Source organism: Peromyscus leucopus, chromosome 10, assembly GCF_004664715.2.
Source record: "Peromyscus leucopus breed LL Stock chromosome 10, UCI_PerLeu_2.1, whole genome shotgun sequence".
Classification (NCBI taxonomy): Eukaryota; Metazoa; Chordata; class Mammalia; order Rodentia; family Cricetidae; genus Peromyscus; species Peromyscus leucopus.
This window is the reverse complement of record NC_051071.1, coordinates 92284976-92303245: the sequence shown is the minus strand read 5'-3', so window position 1 is coordinate 92303245 and position 18270 is coordinate 92284976. Positions and strand designations below refer to the sequence as shown.

The following is an 18270-nucleotide window of genomic DNA, read 5'->3' as shown; positions in this document are numbered from 1 at the left end:
AGGAATAAAAGAAATCTCAGTTTCTGATAGCAGGAGGGGCATCATCATATAGTAAGTACCAACTGTGCCAGACAGGTTCCAGTTTATTCCCTGTTGTAAAAAATGCACAGCCGAGGGGAGAAAGGATTTATTCTGGCCTAGTTCTGGGCATCGCTGTAGAGGTGAGAGGCAAAGCTCCAGACACCCGGTGCACTGCATCCAGTCAGGAAGCGGAGAGCGATGGATGCATGCTGCTGTACAGCCTGCCTTCTCCATCCTCACATTCCCAAGATTCCAACCAGGGAATGGGTCCATTCAGTGGGTGGGTCTCACCACCTCTATTAAGGTAAACTAATCCCTGACCCCTCTCTCCCCTAGGAGATTCTAGATTCTCTTCAGCTGCTGGTTAACACTAACCAGCCTCAGTAAGTTTTTAAAATTGTGGCAAAGGGGACAATAATTCAGCCTGGAGGTGGAGCCCATTTAGCAGGGTTAGGCCTCGGGCTTCAACGGTAGCAGTGAATCATGAACGGACAGAATAGTCAGATGTGTAGAACATGAAGTTATCATTTAATAGACGTTTTGTTGTGCAGTTCAGTACTTTTCTATTGCTGCTCAGTTGTCACCACGGCTGTGGCTGTAGTCTGTCACCGTTATAGACCATGGTTCACATACTATTTCATCTGCTCTTCCAACTTCCAGCTGTTTTTACGGGTAAGCAAAGGGAAGCCTTGGGAGGGCAACTAACTGACCTGAGGTCGCGCCGCCAACAGTCAATCAAGATTAGAACTTAGGTCTTACTTCATATTCTGAACTCTTTCCACCAGATGTTGCTCTAGCATCAGGAAAAACAGTAACAACAAGCACCCCGCTCCCCATCAAAAAAAAAAAAATCCCGAGGAAAACTTTTGGTTCCTCCCTCTTACGCTTTACAAATCTTACTGTCCTTCTGTTTTCTCTGACTTTATACAGAGACTCAGTCAACCCTGTTACTAGGAGGTGTTTTCTTTTCTTTTTCTTTTTTTGTTTGTTTGTTTTCCCCTCTGAGACAGGGTTTCTCTGTGTAGCCCTGGCTGTCCTGGAACTCTCTCTGTAGACCAGGCTGGCCTCAAATGCAGAGATTATAGGCATGCACCACCACCACGCCCGCTTTACTGGGTGATATTTTAAGTGACTTTAATACCTTTGTTGGTCCCTAATCTATAAAGTGAGCAATGGTACCTACACTACAACTAGTAAGAGGTTTATTTTTTGTTATGGGTACTTTTACAGAGAATGAGACAGGATATACTATTGCCTTTTCTATCTTTTCTTAGATGAAGTTAAAATTCATTTTGTGTGTTAAAATTGCTATTTCTCTTCAATGCTAAGTATCTTCTTCATAATTTATGTTGCCATGGTGATAGTTCTGGAAGCTCAATTTAAAAAACATAAACCTAGTAACTACTCTACTAAAGACATGCTTCAAAATGATTATTCAAAAACGCTTTATTTTGAGAGGCCATGCTGGTACCCAGTACCCCAGGTAAGCCCCAGCTTATAGACCACCAACACTATCTCAGAGCCTGCCCAGCCTACCCCCAACAGCTCCTTCTTTCCTCAGTACCATATCCCAGCCCACAACCCATATCAGAAGATGAAAAAGATCTCCCATGCTCATGGACTGGTAGGATTAACATATTAAAAATGGCCATCTTACCAAAAGCAATCCACAGATCAATGCAAGCCTCATCAAAATTCCATCACAATTCTTTACAGACCATGAAAGGACAATTCTCAACTTCATATGAGAAAACAAAAAACCCAGGATAGCTGAAACAATCCTGAACAATAAAAGAACATGTAGAGGTATCACCATCCCTGATTTCAAGCTGTAATACAGAGCTATAATAATAAAAAAACATATGATATTGGCCTAAAAACAGACAGGTTGATCAATGGAATTGAATAGAAGATCCAGAAGTAGATTCACATATTCATGGACACCTGATTTTTTTTTTTTTTTTTTTTTTTTTTTTTTTTTTTTTATAAAGAAGCCAGATAGCTGGGTGGTGGTGGCGCACGCCTTTAATCCCAGCACTCGGGAGGCAGAGGCAGGCAGATCTCTGTGAGTTTGAGGGCAGCCTGGTCTACAGAGTGAGCTCCAGGAAAGGCGCAAAGCAACACAGAGAAACCTTGTCTCGAAAACAAAACAAAACAAAAAAGCCAGAAATACACAATTGGAAAAAAGAAAGCATCTTCAACAAATGGTGCTGGTCTAACTAGTTATTGGCATGCAGAAGAATGCAAATAGATCCATATCAATCACCCCACACAAAACTCAAGTCCAAGTGGATCAGAGACCTCAACATCTCAACATAAAACCAGTTATACTGAAGCTGACAGATGAGAAAGTGGGAAGTAGTCTTAAACTCATCTGCACAGGAGACAACTTCCTGACCAGAACACCAATAGCATGAGCACGAGCTTCTGTAAGACAAAAGACACCATCAATAGGACAAAATGGCAGCCTACAGAATGGGGAAAAGTTTTCACCAACCCCAAATCTGACAGAGGGCGAATATCTAAAATATATAAAGAACTCAAGAAACTAGACATCAACAATCCAAATAATCCAATTAAAAAATGGGGTATGTACCTAAACAGAGAATTCTCAACAGAGGAATCTCAAATGGCCGAGAAAAACTTAAAGAAATGTTCAACATCCTTAGCCATTAGGGAAATACAAATCAAAATGACTTTGAGATTCCATCTTATACCTGTCAGAATGGCTAAGATACAAAACACAAGCGATAGCTCATGCCAGTGGGTGTGTGGAGCCAGGGGAACACTCCTCCATTGCTGGTGGGAGTGCAAACTGGTGCAGTCACTATGGAAATCAATATCACAGTTCCTCAGAAAACTGGGAATCAATCTACTTCAAGACCCAGCTTTACCACTCTTGGGGCATGTGGCCAAAGGACGCTCCATCCTACCACACGCTCACTTGCTCAATCATGTTCACTGTAGCTTTATTCATAATAGTCAGAAACTGGAAATAACCTAAATGTTCCTCAACTGAAGAACAGATAAAGACAATGTGGTATATTTATACAATAGAGTACTACTCAACTGTTAAAAACAATGACATGAAATTTGCAGGCAAATGGGTGGAGCTAGAAAAAAAAATCATCCCAAGTGAGGTAACCTTAGACCCAGAAAGAAAAACATGGTACGTATTCACTTTTAAGTGGACATTAGCCGTTAAGTAATGGATCCACAGACCCAAAGAAGCTAAGTAACAGGAGGGCTCAAGAGGGGACACAGATCTCTCTCTCTCTCTTGGAAGGGAATACGTTTTGCAGGTGGACTGAGGGTAGGTGGGGATGGGAACAGGAGGGATCAGGGAGGGTGGTGTGAGAGAGTCCTGAGAGAGACCCTGAAACTGGGGGCACTGGAGGGTGGTGATACAGAAAACCAGTGCAGTGGAAACTCCCTGGAATCTATGAGAGTGACCCGAGTGAAGTCTGCCAGTAATGGGGGTACGGAGCCTGAACCCGCCATCTTCTGTAACCAGGCAAGGCCTCCAGCAGTGAGACTGGGACACCAACCCAGCCACAACACCTGTCCTGCCTGCAAGAGGTGCTGGGGTAATGGTGGCACAGAGCTTGTGGGAGTGGTCAACCAGTGACCGGTACTGGTCCAGCCTGAGATCCACGCCACGAGAGGGAGCCCACACCTGATACTGCCGCCCAGAGACTCAGGATAGAAACAAATACAACTGGCAATCAATCAATCAATCAATCGTCAATGAAGTGATTCCTACTAATATTCTGCTATACTCACTACACTCACAGATGCCCTAGTCCAGTTGTCGTCAGTGAGGCACCATCCAGCAACCAATGGGAACAGATGCAGAGACCCATAGCCACATCCTAGGCAGAGCCAGGGAAACCCTGCAGAAGAGGGGGAGGAAAGACCGTCGGAGCCAGAGGGGCTGAGAACCCCAGGAGAACATGGCCCACAGAATCAACTAAGCGGGGCTCATAGGGGATCACAGAGACTAAGTGACAATCACAGACCCTGTACAGGTCTGAGCTAGATCCTCTGCATATGATGCGGTTGTGTAGCTTGATGTTTTTGTGGGACTCCTAAAAGTAGGAGTGTGTGTGGGATTACAGGGGTATGCCACTGCACCTGGCTCTAAACCAGTGCTTCTCACCTTTCCTAGCGCTGCGACCCTTTAATACAGTTCCTCGTGTTGTGCTGACCCCACAACCACAACCATAAAATTATTTTCATTGCTACTTGATAACTGTAATTTTCCACTGTTATAAATCATAATGTAAATATCTGGTATACAGGACATCTGACATGCGACCCCTATGAAAGGGTCGTTTGAACATATGAACGTATGAACATATGAGTAGATATGTTCATGTGTGTGTGTGTGTGTGTGTGTGTGTGTGTGTGTGTGTGTGTGTGTCTTGAAAAGTGTGTATTACATATGAATCAACACAACTGGCAGCCTACAGTCCTGGTGGGAGGACTCAAGCCTCCCCAGACACAGTGAAATCTTTTCAGACACTGTGTATTCTGCTCACTGAGCACAGAGGTAGCTGCTCAGGAAGAGGTTATAAAAGTTGCTCTGCAGAGGTTTTTGGCTTCCGCCCGAGATTATGCATGTTTACTGCTGAGAAGTGGCATGTGAAAATCCCCAGCTCTAGGCCACATGATGCTTTAGCTCTGTCAGCATTAACCATTCACTCAAATTTGATATTTAAAAACAAAATTTCCTCTTTGATATTTGTCCTTCCTTTTTAGATTTTAACTCATAATTCTAGAAACCAAGCCATGCCAGACTCCACTTGCATAAAATGACACAGGATTTATAAACGCAAGCAGACAATCTAGGAAGCACCCTGTTCTGGCATCAGAACTGTCTGTGGTCTGTTCCTGGGCACCAGCTGTATATTATGGTGAACAATTTCTAAGTCACACTGTGAGGCACACCAGGCGTTATGAACCACGTGGCACTAACTCGTGTTTTGTTCGTGAGAAGCACTGGTCCCCAGGATTTAAGGATGTATTTTAACTTCAGATATTTTTTCACTATAATTAATGACTTCCTAACTCTAATACATTGATCAGAGAAGTAATAAACTTAGGCACAAAGTTAGGGGATTATATAAGAAGCAAATGTATCCTAGTATTCATAGTAACGTATGAGAGATCAAACTGGGTCAGATTTATTGTTGTTTCCCCTTGGTATTTAAGACTATGATGTGCCAGGGCTCACACACATTATAAAATACCCCTGGCTTTTCTTCTCATTTAGACTTTGGCCAGTCTTCTGTCAGCTTTCATCTTTATAAACCAAAGCATCCCGATTCGTCTAAACTAAATCAGACAGAGCCTGTAACAAGGCAGCTCAAGTCTGTCTGGTTTCATTCTCATCAGACATCAGAATGGGATGAACACAGACGTAACGTCTACTTTCACAAGCGAGGAACCGTGGTCTAGTGCTGAAGTACGGTTTATGATAGTAAAACAACTAAAAACTCAAGTTAGAGTGACCAAGACAGTGCTCTTCAAACTGCGGGTGTCAAACACAACTGGAATCAGCATGTCATAAGAGTGGTAGAGAGTAACTAGTCTTTAATGACTGTTTTTAAAGCTATATGCACATATTAGACTATAATGTAAGATGTATTAGTTAAAAAGTTTATAATTAGTTAGTTGCATGAGATACAAATTACTCAAATGGATTTAAAATTTGTATTTTAAGTTGGCTATTAAATCACTATAGTTAAATTTATGTTTATTATTTAAAATAAAAATCTCTGCATTAAACACTAAGAACTGCTATTCTAAAGGCAACACATTAAAAAAATTTTCAGTGACAACAGTGACCTCTAGTGGATTCATTAAATTACAACACAGCCACATGCCCAAGGGCTCAGAGATTAAACTCACATTGATGTGTCTTGAGATGATAGGACATAGCTGTCACACCAACAAGCATTAGACACAACAGGCTCTGGTTAGACCAGAGGCGACTGGAGGGTTTATGTTCAGACTCACCCTTCACTAATGCCCACCAATCACGCTGCTGAGTACAGTGGGCAGAATCATGGCCTCATTCAGTCTATCATTAGCTTATGGAATAGGCTCGATTTTTAAAAGGTTGCTTAACAAAGGAACTGGATAGACCCTATGGATCTTTTAAGCTTTTGAGATTCTTTTTCAATTATCTTGTAGACCAACAGCAGATCAAGGTCTGCTCAAAAGACCATGTGTACTGGGTGTATCTGCTGAGCTCTTGATTAGCATGTGAACGGCCTCTGGGTCAACTCCCAGCAGTGTGGAAAGACACCTGACACCCCCCAGTACCTGAAAACGACCAAACTCTACCTGGCTTTCCTTCCTCTTGTGATCTGTTTTTCGTGGATAAACAGTAGTGCCCTCCAATCCATGATGCCTAAAATCATGACCTTACATACACTGTATTCTTTTCCCGTGTGGCTAGTAAGTGACTGACAGGTGAGCATGGGCACAGTGCGCTCATACTGGGAAAAGGGATGATTCATGCCCTGGGCAAGGAGGACCAACATGGTGTGAGATTTTTATTGTGCTATTCAGAATGATTTATAATTTAAAACTTATGAATTATTTCTGGAATCGTCCATCTAATATTTTCAGATTATAGTTAACGTTGGTAACTGGAAAAATGGAAAGTGAAACAATGGCCAAGAGTCACTGTAGTTAGCCAATGTCCAATCCCCAACCTACTCTCGAGTTTTTCTTTTGTTTACAGCTTGTCATTAAGTAATGTCACAAAATTTATATCACACACTCAGTGAAGTTATTAAATACTGTTTCACTCTCGAATTTACTGTCGTCTCAATGACCACTAAATCCAAAGGTTGACATTCACGGTGCACAGGAGTATGCACGTGCGTGTATGTGTCTATATTCTGTAAATCAAGGTCTAGATTAGGGGAATAAAAGGCTATTTTCGCCTTTTTTCCTTCACTAAAATGTAAGAAAGGTTATATAAATACGCTGAATCTCAATAACCATAAACATAAAGAAACACAGATCAAGGCTTCAAGTTATGAGGAAAAGTAGACAAAGATCAGCTAAGAGCTCGTCACTATGTCTGAGGAAAACGTGTTTGGTGAGTGCCTCCCCTTCCCCTCTTCCTGCCTTCCCTCTCTTTCTTTGAGAGAGTGTCTCATGTAGACCAGGCTGGCCTGGGGCTGACTATGTAGACAAGGGCGGCCTGGAGCTCGGGATCATCCTGCCTCCTCCGATGGGTTTGGGGATTCCCGGCATGTACAATCAGGTCCAGTTTGGTAAATGGCTTGGAAGTAGATATAAGGATGCTACAAAGGGCTGAATTTAAGGAGCAGAGAAGACATCTTTGGAAATAAAAGACAAAGATAAGGTAAGCTGACTGGTGTTCATCAGCGGGAGTGCACTGTGCTGCTGGTGTTGGCCATCTCAGGGACAGCGGTTCTGGAGAGGGAAGGTAAGAACTGCAGTGACAAGATGGGGAGCGTGAGTGTCCCGCTGACTTTGGACAATGCTCACAGTGTAAGGCCGTGGCAGGCAGGCTCTGCACAGGAAGGATTACAGAGGAACACGCCATCAAGGGTCTGTCACTGCTGACAACGAGCTGGTGGGATTTAGAGTATGGGGCGGAATGTAAGGTTTTGCCCGTTTGTCTTACAGCAATGCTCTTGCGTCAAGTGCATCTCTTTACACCTCAGTCATTGCTCACTGAGCGTGTCTTCACTGTCGGACCACACACGACGGAGCTTGTGCCATCTCTTCAAACACTCGTCATCCAGGACGATACTAAGGTCACTAGGCCTTTGTCTGCGTTTCTGTACAGTTTAGTTGGATAATGAGGACAGTTTTGCTTTTATGAATACATTTCTTTAAATTCTGTGTCAGTAAAATACTGCAAGTGTTTGTTTCCCGAAGCAAAAGCCCTGTAATGACCAAACTTTTTAGCAAAAAGGTCCTTTTTCCCTGGCTTTCTTTAAACTCGGGATACTGCAGTTACTGTAAGAAAGTCAGTTATCTTAGCAGCAAAGCGAATCCGCCAGATTCCCAAGAGCCAGTCTCTTCTGAAAAAAGTTACAGTTTAAATTCATGATTGTTACAGTAGCAAGGGCCAGAATACAAGTTCCATTTTGTGATAAAAACTAAAACATCAGAGAAAAACATTTGCATGTAAGGTTTTCCTTTCAAGTTCTTTAATCACTGTGCTTAGGATGTGGCCATTCTCCACAGCTCAGCTCTGTAAATGCTGACACTCTGTGAAGAACAAAGCCTGCTCCCAGCCGGGGCCAAAAGCAGGAAGACGACTTGACCACTAGAGCAAACAAGACAAAGATTTAATTACCTCTCGTCCTCTCGAACCCATACTGGAGTTTTGGGAATTTGTGTTTCAAAAAATTTAGATGCTCTGTAACAAAAATTGCTGCAGAAAGACTGAAAAGGAAAATTAGTTTATTATTTTTCTATTTTCAAACATAGCCTACACAGAGAACATGAATGTACAGATGAAAGAATAAAACCAAATGCCAAAGGCTTTTACCACACAAGGTTGAGAGTAAAGGACAGCACCTTGGATGGCTTCTATGTGCCCTGGCTAACTACATCGCCTTCCGTGTTCCCGGGGTAAACAGCATGAGATACGCTCTGTTCGCCATTCCCTGTGGTCATCTCCTATCCTCTTGTCCCTGTACGACACTTACCCTACGTAACACCTATAGACTGCACAGCCCGCTCTGCTTATCTCTGTAAAGCACGCAGCTCTGCCATTTGGAACTTTACCTAAATGGGGTACGGCTGTGTGTTCACGTCTTATTTCTTTTCTTCAAAACCACATTCTTTTTTTTTGGTTTTTCGAGACAGGGTTTCTCTGTGTAGCTTTGCGCCTTTCCTGGAACTCACTTGGTAGCCCAGGCTGGCCTCGAACTCACAGAGATCCGCCTGGCTCTGCCTCCCGAGTGCTGGGATTAAAGGCGTGCGCCACCAAAACCACATTCTTAAGATTCACCCAGGTTCTCATGCATTTTATCCTTTGCCGTTTTACCCTCACACCATCCCATCCCAGAGCTGGGAGCACAACAGAGGCGGAGCCCTTGCCTGGCCCCACAAGGCCCTGGGTCCCACCCCTCTACCACAGAAGCCAACGTGTTCCTTGCTGGTAATGTACGTTACTCTGTACTTGTGTGCAATCGAACTGTTTGTGACCTTCTGCTACTACCTAGATGTTATAAACTTTAATTTCTTTGTTCTGAGATGGGATCTCACTTTCTATCCCAGGCTGACGCAGAACTGTGAGGCTCAGGGTGGCTTTCCTGAATGGGGAAAAGTGGGAGGGTGAGCCACCACAGCACCTTAATAAAAAACACTTTTTAAAGACTATCTAAAACTTTCACTTTTTAATTATGTAAATTAGTAAATGTGTACATGTGTATGTAAGTGTATGCACAGAGGCCACAGCATGCATGCAGAGGTTAGGACAACTTGTGGAAATCAATGCTCTCTCTTCCATTCCGTAGTGAGCGCTCTTACGACGTCATCTCACTGGCCCTTTTTGTTTGAGACAGGGCTTCACACAGTGTAAGCGGACTTCACATTTTCTATGTAGTTGAGGGTGCTTTTGAACTTCCGACTCACCCACCTCCGCCTGTTGAGGCCTAGAATAACATATATATATACCTGGCTGACTAATTTTCTCATTTGGTGTGGTGTATGTGTGCACACACAGACACAAGTGGTATATATGTGCTCTGTGCGTGTGCGTGGGTCTGCATATGCACACAGGCGTGCACTCACTTGTGCAGGCTAGAGGCTAACAGTGGCCGCGTTCCTCAATCACTACCACCTTATGTTTGGCGAGAGGGTCTTTCACTGAATCCTGAGCTTGGTGCTTTAGGCTCCGCTGGCTGGCGAGGGATCCACTGGATCTGCCTGCCTCCAACCCCCAGTGCTGGGGTTTTGAACACACGGCGCTTAAACCCCTGAGCCGTCTTCCTGGTCCACTTTTTAAAATACACACACCATTTGCTACCTTAGTCCTCCTTTCGTTTGTCTGAGACGGTGTTTTGCGTGCAGCCCAGATGGCTTCCAGCTCTCAATTCTCTGGCCTTGGCCTTGGCCTCTGGGGTGCCAGGACTGAGGACAATGCCACCTGCTCTGCTACCTGTCACCACGTTTCAGTGCTCAGCTCAGTGACATTAAGTTCACACCGTGCACAACTCTCTTCAGTATTTGTCTTTGGAATTCCTCTCGGCACACAAGACTGAAATTCTATATCCATCAAACAATAACTTCTTATTCCTACCTTCTTTGACAAGCACCATTCTGCTACAAAAAGTCAGAATCTTATTCCACTATATGCCTATACTGTATTTTACAGCTATGAATACCTTTATACATACACCCCGGTACACATGGCCCAGGAATTTCAAGGCATGTAACAAAGAATAAAAAGGCTCGGTCACGAAGAATGTGAGACGTTTCTGGGCTTGTCCTTTACTCAGCTTTACTTAGCGAGCCTCTCTAACAGGTAAGAGTCTGAGCTCCAGCCTCCCCCACCTTGTGGGGCGAAACTGAGATTCCAAAACAGGCTCTCAGGACGGCTGTAACAACAGTTATCCCGCAGTGCCTCAGCTGACACCCGCCTCACTGTGTGCAGCAGACCGGCCTTCTCTCTGATTACTGACGAAAATGAGCATGTTTTCACACCTTCACGGACCATTTACATCCAGTGCATAAAAGTTTCCATTAGTTTGCCTTCCTTTTGCTTAGACTATGCATTCTGGCCATGAATTGGTAAGAAATACAACTTCACACTTTTTACTTGGTTTTTTTTTTTTCTTTTGGTTTTCAATACAGGTTTTCTTTGTGAAGCCCTGGCTGTCCTGGAACTTGCTTTGTAGACCAGATTGACTCGAACTCACAGAGATCCACCTGCCTCTGCCTCCCTAGTGCTGGGATTAAAGGGATACACCACCACACCTGGCTTTGTTTTCTCATTTTTCAATGAACAAAAGTTCCAGATTTTAAGAAGGAAAGTTTGTCAGCTTTACAAACTTTTCTAATTTTCTGTCCAAGTTTATATTCTCCCAGACAGTCTTGAGAGAGGTCTGCTTCTATGTCCAGGTCTATCCACCCACTCTGTATACGGACTGGGATGAGAATCTTGAGAGAGGTCTGCCTTACGCACACAGGTCTATCCACCCACTCTGTATATGGACGGGGATGAGAATCTTGAGAGAGGTCTGCCTTCTATGTCCAGGTCTATCCACCCACTCTGTATATGGACTGGGACGAGTCAGTTCTCACGTCTGGACAACTGACTGTGCCACCTCTAGCTACTGAAAAACCCATCCTTTCTCCACTCACCTCTGATACTCCTGTTGCCATATATCAAGGGTTCATATACGTGATTAATCCACCCTGGCTCATCCTTCTTATCCTGGTTTACTTGCTTATATTTATGCCAACATGCACTTCATGTTTTTAAATGTTCAAATCTTTTTTGGGGGAGGGAGATAACCCAGAGAAACCTCAAACTTGCTTTACAGCCGAGGATGGCTGGATCCCTGACTCTCCTGCCTCCATCATGCCTAGCTTGAATTCTTACTTAAAGCTCAAGCAAGAAATTTTCTTAGTACCTTAGTTTTAAATACAAACAATTTGTTAATATAGTTATTTTCTAACAGAGAAATTTTAAAGTAAGATTTAAAGTTCTATTTAATATCATTTAAAAATTAACCGCAGCCGGGCGGTGGTGGCGCACGCCTTTAATCCCAGCACTTGGGAGGCAGAGGCAGGCGGATCTCTGTGAGTTCGAGGCCAGCCTGGTCTCCAAAGCGAGTTCCAGGAAAGGCGCAAAGCTACACAGAGAAACCCTGTCTCGAAAAACCAAAAAAAAAAAAAAAAAAAAAAAAAAAAAAAAAAAAAAATTAACCGCTACCATAAACAGCTTTTGAACTTACCTTTCTTTCAGTAATATCATAGACTTTATTGGTTTTGGTAGAAATTTTATATTTCTGTTTCGGTATCTAAAGAAAAATAAAGTATAATTTACTAAAGAATTTAAGTCAGGAACACAAGCTTTATGCCATATACAATTAAGTCATCTATAGTTAATACTTTTGGCCAATCCAAGTTATTAGTTCATGACCTCAGGCCTTACTTCCCATTCTTTCTACAATGTTTTGTAAAAACTAATGAACACACTGAAGAGAAGAGTACTTACAACTCCCAGCTTCTTCTGACATAGAGGATAGCCACAGAGTTTGATGATGGACCGCTCATCCACGACATCGCTGTAGTGAGCCGGGGTGATGAACATGCCCTGGAGTGAAATGAAAGGGTGTTTCCCAGCAGATGAGTGGAACCAACTTCACAAGTGTGAAGTCAGAATTAGAGGAGCACACGAAGGAAAAGTATTTCAATAAGTGTCGGGCATATAGTAACACTTAAAAAGGAATGTTATTTTAAAAATTTCTGGGCCGGGCAGTGGTGGCACACGCCTTTAATCCTAGCACTTGGGAGGCAGAGCCAGGCGGATCTCTGTGAGTTCGAGGCCAGCCTGGTCTACAGAGTAAGATCCAGGACAGGCACCAAAACTACACAGAGAAACCGTCTTGAAAAAAAAAAATCTGGGCTGACAAGACAGCTCAGAGAGTAAAGGTCTCTGCTGCCACGCATGGCGACCACAACGGCGGGACAGAACTGGATCCACATGCATGCTGTGGTATATGTGGGTCATAGTATGTGTGCCCACCCCCTCGTAATAAAATAAAAATAAATTTAACTATACACTATATGTAACTACAGCCATCTTACTATGTATCTTATAACTCATTTTAAAGTCATTATAAAGCAAGAAATATTATGATAGTTGATAATTTTAAAACGCAAATCGTACATTATGTATCTAAGGACTGAAATGAAATTTAAAGATTTCGACAGTGCAAAGAAGTTTGATTTTGCATCCATTTGGGGCTGCAGAGATGGCTCAGTGGTTAGAAATGCTTACTGGTCTGCCAGCGGGCCTGAGTTTGGTTCCCAGTCACCCTAACTGCTGGTGACTCCAGCACAGGGGAACTGATGCCCTGTTTGGATTCCACGGGTCACTGAACGCATGTGGCATGCATGCACACATACACACGTATACATTTGACGGTGCCGGGGAGACAGCTCAGTGGTTGGGAGCATTTGCTGCCCCTGCCAAGGTCCTGGGTTCAGTTCCTGGCACCCATGCTGGGCAGATCACAACCACCTGTAACCCAGTTCTGAGGGATCTGACGGCCACTTCTGGACTCTAGTGCACATACACACATGAAGAGATGTACAAGACACTCATATGCATAAATAAATCTTCAAAGACTGATGTGTTATCTTAAATCTGGCAGCCTGCCAACTGAATACATACACACTCCTTCAGGAATTCCTCTGTGATGTTCTCTTCTAACAGCTGCTCAACCATGCGCACAGCTTTCCTCTCAAACTCCACCTTCCTTCGCACTGCGGCTTCTAGTTCTGCTCGTCTGCAATTTTAATGAGCGAGTTAGACCACCGAGAAGACTTCTCCCACCTCCAGCACGCCATGCTCTAAAATCCACCGCTAACCTAACCTATCCTTTGTCAATACAGTCCATGGTTCCTATCCCTGCCACTTCTGATGCAATACCTTCCAAAGAGTAAGCAAACTCTTCACCACAGTGTGTGTACGGAAGCTGACCACGAGGATTACTTCCAGGCTCTGAGCACAAGGAAGCACTTCCAGACACCTACAGAAAAGGAGTCCATGTCCATAATCACAGCACTTGGGAGGTGAAGATTCAGAGTTCAAGGCTAGTGTGGACTACATAGGAAGATCCTGTATTTTAAAAGAGGACTTTTTCCTTTCAGTTTATAGTTTTGTCATGCATACTCCCCCCCTCCCCCAGCCATGGGGCCAGAAATCAACAGATTGAAGAAGGAAAAGGTAACTTGATCTGTTTTTCTTACAGAAATTTCTGTCAAGAGTTGAGGTTGTGATAGCTCAGTTCAACAGAGCAGTGACGTCTGGGGGAAAGGCACTCACTCACTTAATTACTCACTTACTAAGTACCTATATTGATATGTGGTTGAGGAAGCTTCATCCTAGTGACCAGTGGGAGCCGGTCGGTCCTTTGTGGCCCCGCATACATGGGACGTAAAAGCAAGGCTACGTCAGTAAGCACCACTTGTGAAGGTCAGCTGCACAGCAGGACTGTGAGCCCAGGTCCCACTAGGGGCCATGCAAACCAGAGCAGGAGAGCCCAGATGGAGTCACCGCTGTCGTGTTCTGGTGACATCGCCTCTGCCGTCACCAGTGCGAGGCGATGTCACCAGTGCGTACCTCTCCCTCTCACACCTGACCCGGGAATGTTCTCACGTGTTCTTCCTGCTTTCATTAACTTTTGAGACTTCAGACTCCAGTACTTTGCCTAGAGCAACATGCTCCACCCCCCACCCCACCTCCCACCCCATAACTTGTAAGTCTGGTACAGTTTTGCCAACAATTCCTATCTTAAAATACATACATTAAAATGGGAATTTTGAAACTAAACACCTATTTTTCCTCCCCTTTCATGGAGATCATTTTATTGTTATTTTTAATACTAGGGATGGAATTCAGGGTCTTGCAGATGCTGAGCGTGTACTCTACCACTGAATTACAATCACCAACTCCATGAAGACACTTCTGTATCAAATACAAAAGACGTAAACGCAGATTACAGCTCTTTATATTAAATGTGAAAAGCTTCATGAAGAATTACTTTTCTCATTTTGCACCCATCAATAAGTCATGTTAACTTGCTGGCTGAGATTATCAACCACACTGACCCTTGTCTTCTAACTGACAACTACCCACAGCTGCTTCCAGGGGTACCGACCGTCTCAGTCTCAGTGCTATCCCTCCCGTCACAAATGGCGATAGTCAATATGGTTGTGCTGGCACTTTTACATCAAATCGACACAAACTATAGTCACCTGAAGGAGGGAGCCTCTGTAAGACTGGGCTGCAGGCAGGCCTATAGGGCATTTTCTTAATTAGTGACTAACGGGGAGAGTCTAGCCCATTGTGGGTGGGGCCACCCCCGGGGTTATGGTCCAGGGTTCTATAAGAAAGCAGGCTGAGCAAGCCATGGGGAGCAAGTCAGAAAGCAGCACTCCTCCATGGCCTCTGCATCAGCTCCTGCCCTGTTTGAGTTCGTCCTGACTTCCTTTGATGAGGAACAGTGATGTGGAAGTGTAAGCCAAATAAACCCTTTCCTAACAAGTTGCTTTTGGTCATGGTGTTCCATCACAGCAATGCTACCTCTAACTAAGACAGTGTATGGAGCAGTTCTCAAACATTTTGGTCTTGGATTCTTTTATATTCTTAAAATTAGAGCTTTTGTTCATATGGATGGTATCAATCAATATTTACTATATTCAGATTAAAACAAATTTAAAATAATTTATTTCCTTTGACAATATCAAGCTTGTCATGTTAACTTTTAAATGAATTCTATTAAATGAGTGAACTGTTCTATATTTTTGCACATATTTTAAATGCCCATCTTTTAGCTAGATTGAATGTAAAGGTATTTTAAGTTAGAATTAATCAAGAGGGTCACTTGTTATTAATCGCCATTTGATTATCTTATGGAATGCTGTCATCCTAGGTAATCTGCTCAAAATACATTTTGGCTGGAGTTGGTAGTACAGCTCAGTGGTAGAGTATTGGCCTAGTATTATGCTGCTCCACAGGGAAATACTTTCCAGAGCAGTTCTGGAATCCACCTAGTCCTAAACTAAAACTTACGTCCAATCACTTCCTTAAAGTTTGCTGTTCTGCACTTAGACAGACTCAGTTTCTCACTGTGACATGAGCAGAATTCTGCCTCCTTCCTTCCCTCTTGGAATGCCATACACCTTCCTACCTCAGGGTCTTCTTCATACATATTGTCACCCCTTGCCGAAATTCTGTCATCTTGACTGTCTGCTTCACATCTAATATCTTAGGACTTCAGAGAAGCCTTGCCTTGAAAACCCACAGGCCATGCCCCCGCCGATCTAAATCATTAGTCCCTCCTCATATCTCAACCTTTTCCTTTATAGCACTTACTACAATTTGTGATGACATATTCATTTGTGTTGGTTTAACTGATATTTCTCAGTCCCAGTGAACTAACCCAAATACAGGCTATCTTGTATTTGGAAAATATTTTGAAAGAAGAATTAGTGAATCTTGAAATGATGTCACAGATACTTTTAATCTCTTCACAGACAACTGTCCTAGAGACTTTTTATGACATGAGAGAAGCCCCACACAGTAAAGGGTGGTTTTCATTGGTTTGTTTTTAAACCTGTACCTAATGTTACAAAGGGGACAAAAGGCTCCAGTGACTCTGGCATATGCAACAGTGAGCATGTACCTGAAGAGCTGGGAAACTCACACTCGGTTATTCGGGAATGATGTTCCCACAGCTCTCTACAGGTGTTCACAACAGCTTCCAACAGCCTGAGCCTCCAGTCTGCTCTTCTCAGAGCTGGAGGGTGTTAACAGTTGTGAGAATTAATAGTGCTTCCTACATCTTCTCATAAGGATGTTCTCCAAAAAAGGTATCCATTACTGTTTTTAACTGTTCGGGCTGGAGTACAGCTCTGTAAATGGAGAGCTTTTTCAGCATGTATGAAGCCCTAGGTTCAATTCCCAAATCCTAAGACCAAAAAATAAAACATCAAAACCAAAAAAATCTGATTCAATTAATGAGATCAAAGGAAAGTGAAAAGCAGTTGTCCACGCGGTTATACCTTCTGGAAGCATCTTCGGGCTTGAGGGCACTTGTCTGTTTAGTACCTACAATTCAAGAGAGAACAGTAAGTACAAACACACATTTGATGTAGCAGTCTTACCCAAGTAACACACCGTGGACAACTTTTCCTTTCTACACACTTCATTTTCAACTCCAACTTGTTCAAAAAAGGTAAGCAGGAAGGAAATCCCATTATTTCTGTAAATTAACTACATTTCAATTTTTCTTGACTAAAATCTATCTCTTTGAGGACTGGCTTTTTTCATGTATCGTACCTACTTTAATCAAGTGCTTCTTTTAAAACACCCTGAACTGGGTAGCTTTAGGATAAACATTTCTCGGTCTCCCAAAGGACAGCTTGCCTAAAAAGAGGAGTCTGAAACCTCAGAGACCCGGTACCAAGGCAGCCCAAAAGGGGGTGCAGGTCCAGTCCAAGGTTCAAGGCGGCTGACCACCACTGTTCCCTGGGGTCCCCAGCACAGCCCACGCAGCGGGAGATGCTGAACCACCGGAGTGTGGGACTCTTTCCCCAAAGCACCAGCAGTGGGAAGCGGTCGGCCACCCGGAGTCCTCCTTCCCCGGGGGGCAGCCTCGGAAAGCACCCGCGCGCACGCGCGTACCACTCAAACCAGGGTCTGCGGGTCCACGCCTGGACGAGGCTCCCGTTCGTACCTGCAGCGTTGCGGTGGGCGCTGGAAGCCCGGGCCCGGGGGCCCGGAGGAGCAGGTTCAGCCATGGGAAATGCCGTCAGAAGGCCAGGGGCGGGCGTGCGCAGCGGCCGCCAGGCTCCTCCCCACGCGTCGCCCCGCCCGGGCTGGGGGCGGGCCCAGGGAGGGCGGAGCGAGCGCCGGAGGGGCGGGGCCAGCCCAGGGGCGGGGCCAGGAGTGCGGCCTGCGCTGCCCGAGGTGGAGGAGCGAGCGCGCGGTCCGGCGGGTAGGTGGAGGCGCTGGGTCGGGGTGGTCCAGGCTGGCCGGGGTCCGCGCAGCACGCGGCTCGCCTGCTCGGCCCCTCGAGGTGCTGGAGCCCGGACGCTCTGCCCAGCAGGAACCGGGAGGCGGGGAGAAATGGCTGCCCCTCGGCTCAGCCCACAGGCAGGGTAGGGTGTGATTGTCCTATCCGCGCCTGCGGGGCAGCGATCCCCAGTCCCCCAGTCCCACGGTGTCCGGAGCACCACCGATGGCCTCGATGGCCTCGTCTTGTGTGACTCGGTGATCTCACTGACCAGGATTGGTTACTTTGGGGAGGGCAGGTCCTGGGGAGAGCAGGGTGGAGGGCATCAGAATCTTCAGCTTCTTTGGGGGACTAGTGTTGGATTTCAGTTTTTGTCAATGGGATATTTAAGACATTCCCTAATGATTAGAATTTTTTATCTCAGGTCTACGGTTTGGACTTTTTTTTTTTTTTTTACCTTAATTCTAATTTTTATGAAAGTAATACTTTT

The 18270-nt window shown here is 44.5% G+C and overlaps 2 protein-coding genes across 8 annotated transcripts in view; one reads left to right on the top strand and one right to left on the bottom strand.

Moving 5' to 3' along the window:
- Nucleotides 1–17616, bottom strand: part of Rpap2 (RNA polymerase II associated protein 2) — an 83856-nt gene extending 66240 nt beyond the window's left edge. For 4 of the 5 annotated variants that reach the window (XM_028867381.2, XM_028867382.2, XM_037209277.1 and 1 more), the window contains exons 1-6: nucleotides 17502–17616; nucleotides 16828–16873; nucleotides 13433–13547; nucleotides 12251–12349; nucleotides 11988–12053; nucleotides 8375–8463 (exon numbers count right to left, since the gene is read on the bottom strand). In XM_028867381.2, coding sequence (XP_028723214.1) covers nucleotides 8375–8463; nucleotides 11988–12053; nucleotides 12251–12349; nucleotides 13433–13547; nucleotides 16828–16873; nucleotides 17502–17565 — 479 coding nt within the window. In that variant the 5' untranslated portion in view covers nucleotides 17566–17616. Of the gene's footprint in view, nucleotides 1–8374; nucleotides 8464–11987; nucleotides 12054–12250; nucleotides 12350–13432; nucleotides 13548–16827; nucleotides 16874–17501 lie in introns of those variants that run through there. The other variant, XM_037209279.1, reaches the window with a different exon arrangement.
- Nucleotides 17617–17687: 71 nt separating this feature from the next.
- Nucleotides 17688–18270, top strand: part of Glmn (glomulin, FKBP associated protein) — a 40357-nt gene continuing 39774 nt past the window's right edge. Inside the window, exon 1 of one of the 3 annotated variants that reach the window (XM_028867377.2) lies at nucleotides 17688–17762. The gene's annotated coding sequence lies outside the window, so the exon portion shown is untranslated. The other 2 variants (XM_028867378.2, XM_037209276.1) reach the window with 2 other exon arrangements.